The sequence below is a fragment of the Hordeum vulgare genome, chromosome 1H, assembly GCF_904849725.1.
Source record: "Hordeum vulgare subsp. vulgare chromosome 1H, MorexV3_pseudomolecules_assembly, whole genome shotgun sequence".
NCBI lineage: Eukaryota > Viridiplantae > Streptophyta > Magnoliopsida > Poales > Poaceae > Hordeum > Hordeum vulgare.
Genome location: NC_058518.1, coordinates 287,282,767 through 287,293,723, shown reverse-complemented (window position 1 = coordinate 287,293,723; position 10,957 = coordinate 287,282,767). Strand labels below are relative to the sequence as shown.

Genomic DNA, 10,957 nt, shown 5'->3' with positions numbered 1-10,957 from the left:
GAAATTTGGTTAAAGATCACAGTCACCTAAGTAAATGCAAATTGTTTCAAACTAAATTAAATATCTATTTATGCACGAATGTAATAATCACCATTCTCATGTACTAAACCTAAAATCTCATAATCCAACAACCACAATTGGCTATATTCTCAAGACACAATCACCTAACAAAATCAACCTAATCTCATGATCCCTCGTGAAATTTGGTTCAGTGTCACAACCACCTTATTAAATCCAAATTGGTCCAAATGAATTCATCCACCAAACATCGTTGATTATCTTCTCAAGATCACAATCAAATAACTAAAGTCATCAAAGATCTCTTAAACCACCATAAAATTTTGTTCAACATCACAACCGCCTAACTAAGTCCAATTTTTTCAAGTTTATTAGAAGAATATTTATTTATCAATAAAATAACCAACATGCTCACCTAGTAAACCTAAATTCACATAATTCACCAAACATCTTTTACTAGCTCGTCAAGATCACAACCACCTAACTAGATCTAAATTCTTTCAAACTAAATTAAAGATTTTTTTATCCATCAATATAATAATCACCATGCCCATTTACCATACCTAGAAATCTCATAATCCACCAAACATGTTTTACTATCTTCGCAAGATTAAATCACCTAACTAAATTCACCTAAAATATCATAAATCACCGAAAAATTTGGTTCAATATCACAATCCACTAGAGATATTAATCCATCAAACATCTTTGAATATCTTATCAAGATCACAATCACCTAAGTAAATCCAGCCAAAACCTCATAATCCATCCTAAATTTAGGTTAAATATCACGACACCTAACTAAATCTAAATTGATCCGAACTAAATTAAATATCTGATTATCTACCAATATAATAATCACTATGCTCATTTCCATACCTAAAATCTCATAATCCACCAACATTTTGACTTTCCCAAGACACAATCACCTAACTAAATTCACCTAAAATAAATCACCAAAAAATTTGGTTGAATATCACAATCACCAAACTAAATCCAAATTGTTCAGGATTAATTAATCCACCAAACATCTTTGACTATTCCCTCAAAATCTCAATCAACTAATTAGATCCGTTTAAAATCTCGTATTTCACCATGAAATTTGGTTAAAGATCACAATCGCCTAACTAAATCCAAATTAAGCCGAGTTTACTAAAAATCCATCTATCCATCAATATAATAATGACCATGCTCACTTACTAGACATAACTTCTCACATAATCCACCGAACATCTTTGACTATCTCGCCAAGATCATAGTCAACTAAATAAATCCAACCCAAACATCAAAATACACTACGAATTTGGTTAAAAGTTCACAATCACCTAACTAAATTCGAATTGTTTCAAACTAAATGGACGGTCAGTTTATCCACCAACATAATAATCACCACGCTCATGTACTAGGCCTAAAATCTTAAAATCCACCGAACATCTTGACTTTCTCAAGACACAATCACCTAACTAAATTCACCTAAAATAAAATAAATCACCAAAAAATTGGTTGAATATCACAATCACCGAACTAAATCCAAATTGTTCAAGATTAATTAATCCACCAAACATCTTTGACTATTCCCTCAAGATCTCAATCAACTAATTAGATCCGTCTAAAATCTCGTATTTCACCATGACATTTGGTTAAAGATCACAATCGCCTAACTAAATCCAAATTACGCCAAGTTTACTAAAAATCCATTTATCCATCAATATAATAACGACCATGCTCACTTACTAGACATAAATACTCATATCATCCATCGAACATGTTTGACTATCTCCTCAAGATAACAATCACCTAATTAAATCCAACCCAAACATCAAAATCCACTATGAATTTGGTTAAAAGATCACAACCACCTAACTAAATTCATATTGTTTCAAACTAAATGAAAGGTCGGTTTATCAACCAATATAATAGTCACCATGCTCATGTACTAGACCTAAATCTTACAATTCACCTAACATGTTTTACCATCTTCTCAAGATCATAAATCATCGTGAAATTCAATTCAATATCTCAATAGTCTAACTAAATACTAATTGTTCAAGATAAATAAATTCATCGAATATCTTTGAGTATCTTCTCAAGATCACAATCAACTAACTAAATTCATCTAAAATCTCGTAATCCATCATGAAATTTGGTTCAAGATCACAATCACCTAACTAAATTCATTTTTTGTCAAATTACTAAAAAATTACTTATTCACCAATATAATAACCACCAAGCTCACATGCTAGACCGAAATTCACATAATCCATCAAATATCTTTTACTAGCTCGTCAAGATCACAGTCACCTAACTAAATTCAACTAAAACCTTATAATCCATCATGAAATTTGATGTAAGATCACAATCAGCTAACTAAATCCAAAATGTTCCAAACAAAATAAAAGATCTATTTATCCATCAATATAATAATCACCATGGTCATAATATCATATCTAAAATCTCATAATCGACCTAACATTTTAGACTATCTTCTCAAGATTAAATTACGTAACTAAATCCACCTAAAATCTCATAACCCATCACGACATACGGTTCAATACCACAATCACTAAATCTAAATTGACCCAGATTAATTAATCCACTAAACAGCTTTGACTATCTCCTCAAGATCACAATGAACTAAATAAATGCATCAAAATCTCGTAATTCACCATGAAATTTGGTTCAAGATCACAATTGCCTAACTAAATCCAAATTGCTTTATGTTTATTAAAGAGCCATTTATTCACCAATATAGTAACCACCATGCTCATTTACTAGACATCAATTTTTATAATCCACCGAACATCTTTGAATATCTCGTCAAGATCACAATCACCTAACCCAATCTCCATTTCAGCTCCATTTTGTAAAACCTTATTTTCAGAATCATCCCATGGGCATTGGTGACACCCTTGGGTTTCTATAAAACTTTTATGAGTACCAAAGATTCTTCCCGGGTCTTATGATTTATGCGACTAGCATGGCTAAGCATTACTATTGAACTTGCACATATGACCCAAATTTATCTGTGACCACTGTATGGTTAGAAAGGAGGGGTATTAAGAATGTCAAAGGAGGGTGTCAATATCAAGCACATAAAGCATAGATAAACCCTAGCTAATTTAATTAGCATAAGAATGTGAAAGGGGTGTCAATGTCAAGCACATAGAGCAAAGATAAACCCTAGCTAATTTACTTAACATAGAAATACTAGTAAATAATACTTTATGCATGAAAAATAATTCTAGGTGTAATGCAAATATGGGTTCAACATGATCAAAGTAGGTTGCTTGCCTTGCTCAACAAAGTCTTCAATGGTTCTGGTCATTCCTCGAGCGTCCTTGAATCTTTCAATGTTACAAAAGATAATGATTTCTATTGATTGGAAAAATAAAATTAACACACAATCAATAAACAATATGTGCAAAATGCTCCAAAATTTACGGAAGTAGTATCATTGGAAAGAGGGAAATTTTAGATGAATTTTGGAAGTACCCTAGATTTTAGAAAAAGAGAAATAGTATTGTGGGCCAAAACGGGTCTGTCCGATTAAACAGTACTGCACCAGGGAAGGGGGTCGACGTCGAAGTCATTAAGGAGAAATACGCCTTCACTTACGCGCCAATTTAAACCTGCATTGGGGAGATCACACAAGCCACACATGAGCAGCAAAACCAGGATAATCAAACAATATATAAAGCTCACAATCAGGCAATAACAAATAAGATTATATTGACAAACTAGAGGATATTACTTCAAGTGGCGGCGCCAAGGAAACCAGAATGCAGCTGAAGCAGGAGAAAGTAGCTTAATTTGGAGAGGGCTTTTTTTTTGGGGGGGGGGGGGGGGGGGGCACTATTAGCAGGAGCAGGAATGGCAGTTGTTGTGGTAGGTGCAGGTCCGGTGGTGGATTGATCCTGGGACGCAACAGGTGTTGTAACTTCAGTAGAATATGCTGCAGGCTGCCAATAGCATAACAATCACAGTATGACTGCTACTGCCCATAGCCTGGCTGACTGTATCCATACTGCCCATAACCAGCCTGAGTAGGCGTGCCTGTCCATACGGAGCAGATGAAGGCGGCTTCTGAGCATGCGGAGGCTACCCATAAGCACCCTGGCCATACGTGCCCAGTGGTGGTGGCTGCATATCATAGCCAGGCTGTGTCTGTGGAGCAACGTATCCATATTGAGAGGCAAAACCTTGCGCCGTTTAGCTTGATGCAGCAGCACTAGTATAGGTGGTTGATTAGGATAACCTAGTTGGCCTCCAGTGGCTGGAGTTGAAGCTTGCTGCCCTGAAGATGCTTGACCAGCACCGCCTGGACCACCCTAGCTCGGTGTGGTACCATACCCTTGTGAAGCATGAGTAGCAGGCTGGATGTAATTGTACCTGCTAACATCAGCAGGCGCGGCAGTTCCAGTGGCAGACTTGCTGTTGGGATTGCTGCTGTAGGTTATAGTAGTCATAGCCAGTACCAAGGGGGGCTGCTGTGCCAAAAGGTTGCTGGCCATACTATGGTGGTACACCAGGATAAGCTCCAGGCTGCATGTAAATATGTTGTGTTGCTGTTGCATCAGGCGCAGCCCAGTTTGCCCAAGGGCAGAGAGGGTGGTAGCCCTGTTGGATTTCAGGCGCGATTCTGCAAAAATATAGTTTGCACATCAGAATAGGTATAGAACACAACATACAATGTACCATGCAGAACAAGTGCAAACCAGACAAAACATATCCAAAGACAAAACAATGTAATATACAGTAATTCCAGAACCACCAAGAAAAATGGAGGGATCAACTCACAGAGCAAGATTCTCAAGTAACATTGGTGATGCATGTTAAGCTTCATGCACTAGCCAACGTAACTAAAAGTCTGAACTAATGGAAAGGGCTAGTGCAATCCACATATACTGTAACACCCCCTCTCACGTGTGACGGGGAAGACAAGTCAACACGTGCAACCGAAAGAGAGCGACGGCGCGCGAAACTCACGTATGACTCAAGAGATCACTACGTGGACACAAAGGGGGGCTACCAGCAATTATTTAAATAAATTGGGAAAGCCAAGACTTGAACTCAAGACCTTAGCTCTGATACCATGTTAAGCTTCATGCACTAGCCAACGCAACTAAAAGTCCGAACTAATGAAAAAGGTAGTGCAATCCACATATACTGTAACAATGCCCATCTAGCGTCTACCATGTGCAGAACTATGGGACCTAATGAAGATCGGGCAACTAGATAAACACACATATTGAATAGCAATAAAAGATTGCCTTGCAAGTTTGTAGATGTTGATAAATCAGCAATAACGGATGGCGACAGAGTGATCCATAATTTTATGCAACATCCACTTATATTGCTAAATGACACAACATACACAACAACAGTTCTTTAGGCAAGTCTCTCCAAAGAATATATTATAGGTGATCAGAAGAATGTCAAAGGAAATATTTAAGCAAAGTGTTATGGAAGCTTTTGGTCATGGTAACCTGAAAAGTCAACAGAGGGAGAAAATATATACAAACAAACCAAAGATAATAGATTCATGCGAGAGATTGTGCATAATCTTTCCAAACTATACATAGCACATACAAACTTTCTTGCCCAATCAATAAACTGTAACATTCTATTTGTTACATGTTGCTCCCAGAGGGTGGTGTTAGCAACAGATAGAATGGTCTGAAAATTAAGCATCAAGAATTATCCTGTGAGTGAGCAAAAATATCAATAGCCTAAATACCAGATACTACAGTGCACGATCCATCGTTGAAGTCTGTAGACTGACTAGTTGAATGCCCGTGCATTGCCACGGGCAAATAAAATTAGACATACAAATATCGATTGAACATCCCTGTAATTTAGAAGGTATATAAAACTATTGAAATATATTTCGATTTATTTCATATAGCACCTTGAAAGGGGCAAGGAAGATTTTCTAATTAATTAGAAATTTCAGTCAAAACATCAGATACAAAGGGCACAACACGAGTTGTTGGAGTGAAAGACAAAAACAACCACACTATTAAACCCACAGATGCTAAATCTCCACCGATCAGCATATTAAATCCAACATAACCCGCCCACTAAGAGACATAAGGAGTCTGACTCTTGAAAGAGAACATAATCAGTTCACTTAGCACCTTATTGCTGTTAGCGAGTTTGGGACGCCCGACAAAGGACACACCTCAAGAACCATACACCGTCTTAGTATCAGTTACACGGATCAATGATCACCGCCATAGTACGGGCAACTATCGCGGCAGCCGCCTAATAAACATGTTGAAATCACAACTCAAGATTTAGCATCCATAGCACATGGACCTGACCACAGCTAAACCACATTCGTAGAGAAGTAATTTTTGCAGTGAAAATCGCGAGGAAATAACATGATATTCTAGATTCACAGGTTTCATCTTAAATGCATATTGCATCAAACACAGATCTATATGCAAAAATCCCATCCATTCCTCCTCATCAATTATATAGTGCAGAGTGTACATAATCTACACCCTGCATGGTCTCAGGCTATGTCACTATTGACATTCTCAGTTCAAATGTGAGGCTGTCGCGTGCCAACTGTGATTGACAAATTCAAGCACAGTTTACCAAGATATGGCAAGGAATTATTCAGCATATGAAAAACTATGAAAGTTTCAGTGAGGAAGTAGAGAAGCTTTCTGAAGGCCCACTTCTTTATTCAGAACAGATCCCTATTTGAACTGAGCATTTGTGTATCTTAGAAGCCAAAAGTTTTGAAACTATAAACCAATGTCCTGATGCTCGACTGGCTATACTACTCCACGCACTATAAAGGGTCAATAAATTTGAATAAAATTGTAAAGCAAACTACGCTCAGTCCAAATATATATTGCTTTCTCCTATCTCTACAACCACAATGTCACCTCGTTTTTTGTGATCGGAAAATTAGGAAGAACATTAAATGCAAGTGCTAAGGACATGTGTAGACTATAGTAACCATTTATTCAAGTGGACCTCCAATATCAAAATGTGATAGATATAATATGAGTTTGCTTCATGAAAAAGATATTTTCTTGTACTCTGGTGATAGATATAATCGTTCATAAGATAACCAGTGTGTATTTCGATAAACCGATGCGTATCTTATCCAGTTTCAATTACAGTCCGGCTAAATGAGTTGAACCGAATTAAAATTGTACACAAGAATAGAAAGGTAGTAGGCTACAACATTAAATTATTTACACCTCAAACCATAGCAATCATAACTCTTCTCTTTGAACATCAGAGCAAGAATTAAAAAATGACCATTTGGCGGTGACTCGGATGAGCCTTTATGCCATTGCATTAGCTAAAGCATGTTTGCAAAATAGTAGCCATGGAATGATATTGGTAGGAACAAAAATTCAGGCCAGGTTTTTAAGATAAGCATGCATAGGAGGATGGGACTATTTCAATTTTGTTCTGCTACGGGGGCTCCAAGTTCTGTGTCCCACCGGCCTACTACTATGACTCATGTTAGCACGAAAAATTCAGTCCCCCAGAGCTGCAAACAAAGTAACAAAAGCACAACTGCAGCAAAGTACTCCCTCGTGTCAAAAATCGTCTTATAAAAAGTTACAGAGGGAGTAGATCGGAAGATGAAAAAACAGATCAGCATTATAAAAAAACATAGAGAGATGAGTGGGTGAATAAAATAACTCTTTCTCCTAAATCTAACATATCAGAGTATGCGCATGTAGGTACTAAAGTTGCTATACAGGTGTAATGTAGTTTCTTCAAGATTCAATAAGCTAACAACCATGCTTAACACATTGTCTACACAAATGCAACGAGGATTTAGATTTTAATACTAAAAGAGAAGTTCCAAGGAGCTACATAACTTCCTTGATTTACATTCAATTTAGGTATTTGGATTTGTTTGAAGGCGGTGTCTTTATGAAATGGATATGTTTAGTAAAAACCAACGTAAAGCAAGTTGGCATTGTTTTTTCCTTACCAATTGATGTGCATTAGCAAAAAGTGAAACTTCTTAGTAGCAGGTTGCGCAAGTGAAACAGGCTTCCTTGCACCAGATATAAAGAATGGATTTAAAATATTCTGCGGACTGATTTCTTTTGTCATCCACAAGGAAGTTGCTCTGCTCATGGAAAAAAACAAAGAGAAATGAATAACCATGACAATTAATCAATTAAGTACAAAGAAAGTTAGAAAGTGGGAATAATGTTACCAAGTAGGGAATAATGTTACAAATATAATTTCAGATTGGTTGTGCGTCTCTAAACATCTCCAGAAGCAAGCACGCAATTGTATAAAGTATACAATCATCTCAAAGCCATACTGCTGCTGCTCCATGACCACCTTGTTTTACAAGACAACCCGTTGAGATAACATTCTGGACATGTACATTTGACAAGAATATAGGGTATATCATAAATAAAGAGAAGAGTTTCAAAAGCAAACAATGGAAAAGGAAGGTCAAGTAGAGAAATAGACAAAAAATACAGTAACATATAAAAAATTGATAATTAAACCCACATGATTTTAACAACACTGAGAAATAACAAATAGCTGCAGTAGTTAGGAGGTGGCGTGAAAAGAGAAAGAAAGCTGACCTCACTGGTAACCTCACTCAAGCTGCTTTGCTATTTCAATTTGCTCTGCAGTACCATCAATATACAGTGTTCTTTCAGTTGAAGTATCACCAGGAGGCAAATGGAAAGGAATGACCTGCAGAAGGATTTTTGAGGACAAACCAAATATTACTATTGTTATTACCGATGGTAATGATGAAGATGATAAGAAATATAATACTAACTAACAAGGAGAAAAGGGAGAATAATAAAATAGATAATTATGAAGATGAAAGGAGCATGAGTTCTACATGAAGATGAAAGGAGCATGAGTTCTACTTCTAGTTGAGCAAAATTAGAACTTGGATGTTACTTTACTTGGTAAATCATAAGAAAAATGAAAAAAAAATGCAACAACAAAACGCATTACACAGTGCTAAGTTATTAAGGAAATTCAATGGTAAGTTATGCCAGGTTCAGCCAGCAAATTTATGTTAGACTTTGCAATAAGAATTTTTCGCAAACCTGTATACAAGCTCCAGATTTGGCCTGCATTGATTTTTTAGTCTCGCCAAAAAATAGTCGAACATGGAATTAATAGGCAAGGTTTTTCACCATCAAAGAAAGTGAAGTCTGTGAAATAATATCAGTTGGGAAGCTTACAAGAAACCCCCATTGCTATATTGGGGCGTCGTATGATTTTCACAGTCCGACAAACAAACCCAATTCTAGAAAGCAGTCAGTTTACCTTGTTAGCAATTTGCATCTGGAATTGCTCAACACTAGGTTGAGGTGCATTGTACTTCCAATTAGGGATAGTGCCAAATAATCCAGCATGAGCCTGCAGAAGGTCACATGACAAGTATGGTTGAATAAATGGATGCACAACTAAATCTGAAGTCGTGACCATAAGAAAGATATCACAGTACCTCTGCAAGAACATCACTTATCAACTGCTCAGCTCTGCTTATGTGGTCAGGAGTGCTCGAAAGATCAACCAATCTTGTCTGTGACCAGGATTGAACATCCATGTCCCTTGTTACTTGGATCTTTGCCCCTGACTGAAGTTGGATATGCTTTATAGTTTCTCCACCTTTTCCAATGATAACACCAACCTAAAAGAAGTTACGAACATTATCAGTTAGCAGAGCAAAAAAATACTACACTTCATGCAACCTTGTATCAACTGCAAGAACGCAGAAACCAAACGAGTAAACTCCCAAATAGCATACCTTCCATTTGGGATATCAATCTTTTTTGTTGTACTACCACTCTGGTATCAATCACCATAAGAAGAATACTGATGTGTGTTTCCTTGAGAAGATAAGGGTGGGATGAAAGAACAATGGCCTGGAAACAAAACAACAACTCATTATATTACTGATAGTTGCAGATCTGTTGAGTGAGAAGAACAAGCTTCATGTGGACAACATAAAATAGGACAATAATGTCAGTACATAAGTAAAAAACTAATAACGTTCAGAGCTGACTGAAAATATTACTGGAAATCTCATCATTTATGTACTACATGAGATAATCAAATATTTGGCTCTGTGCCGATAGACAATCATCAATGCAGTATGTTACCCTTTTTGCATGTTAAAAAGGAACCACAGAAACTATTGTCATTTGTTGCATCTAGCAGACAGGGGCCAGTTCCACAAGACATTGAATAAAAATATTACATAATATAGCAGAATCAGCCTATGAATACTATTGATCATCTACACAAGATATATTTGCCAGAATTACTAACAAACTCTACTAGCCATCCTTATAAGCCCGTGATAATTTTGGAGCTCATTATATGGAGATCTAAACTTCCTAGCGAGGATAAAGGAATTGCTGGGCGTTTTCTTGTTGCCTAGATCCTAGTACGGTTAAGCTTCGCTTAGGCGGGCTATTTTCTTCCATTGCTTCCTAAACATATCGCTAAATCGCATGGATCGCGTAGCAGTACTCAACAGCTAAGGCCCACTTGGCGGTTGGAGAGAGAAAAGGGAGATGATGACGTGTGGGAGCCAACTGTGTAGTATGTATATGTATAAATTTCGTGTAGATTTGATGAGAAACTAGAGACACTGCTTTCGACTTGGGTTGGGTTTGATTTGTGGGGGTACGGACAAAGGCAACAACAACCATGTCAATGGTTATTTCGCCAGAATCTATATGATGGTTTGAATTAGTTGGGTTCGGTTCATAATGGAAAGCTGCCAGTGGTTTTTTTTTCAATGTATGCATGATGGATTTATCAAGTTCAATGTGTGTGTGGTGGATTTAACTCAACTAGATAATTCCCCGCGCGTTGCTGCGGGAATTAGTTGAAATAATTTGAATGAAATTCGGTTGAGGGAAAATGAAGTAACAAATTCATTTGAACTGAATATTTCATA

At 36.9% G+C, this 10,957-nt stretch overlaps 1 protein-coding gene and 1 pseudogene across 1 annotated transcript; both read right to left on the bottom strand.

Moving 5' to 3' along the window:
* Positions 1–3,823: 3,823 nt before the first annotated feature.
* On the bottom strand, positions 3,824–9,119 carry LOC123398605 (annotated as a pseudogene).
* Positions 9,109–9,805, bottom strand: LOC123431324 (far upstream element-binding protein 1-like; the record flags this gene model as incomplete). Its single annotated transcript, XM_045115149.1, has 3 exons — positions 9,109–9,405; positions 9,494–9,679; positions 9,797–9,805. Coding segments are annotated over 3 exons (297 nt in total), but the record flags the coding sequence as incomplete, so codon positions are not given.
* Positions 9,806–10,957: the final 1,152 nt, after the last annotated feature.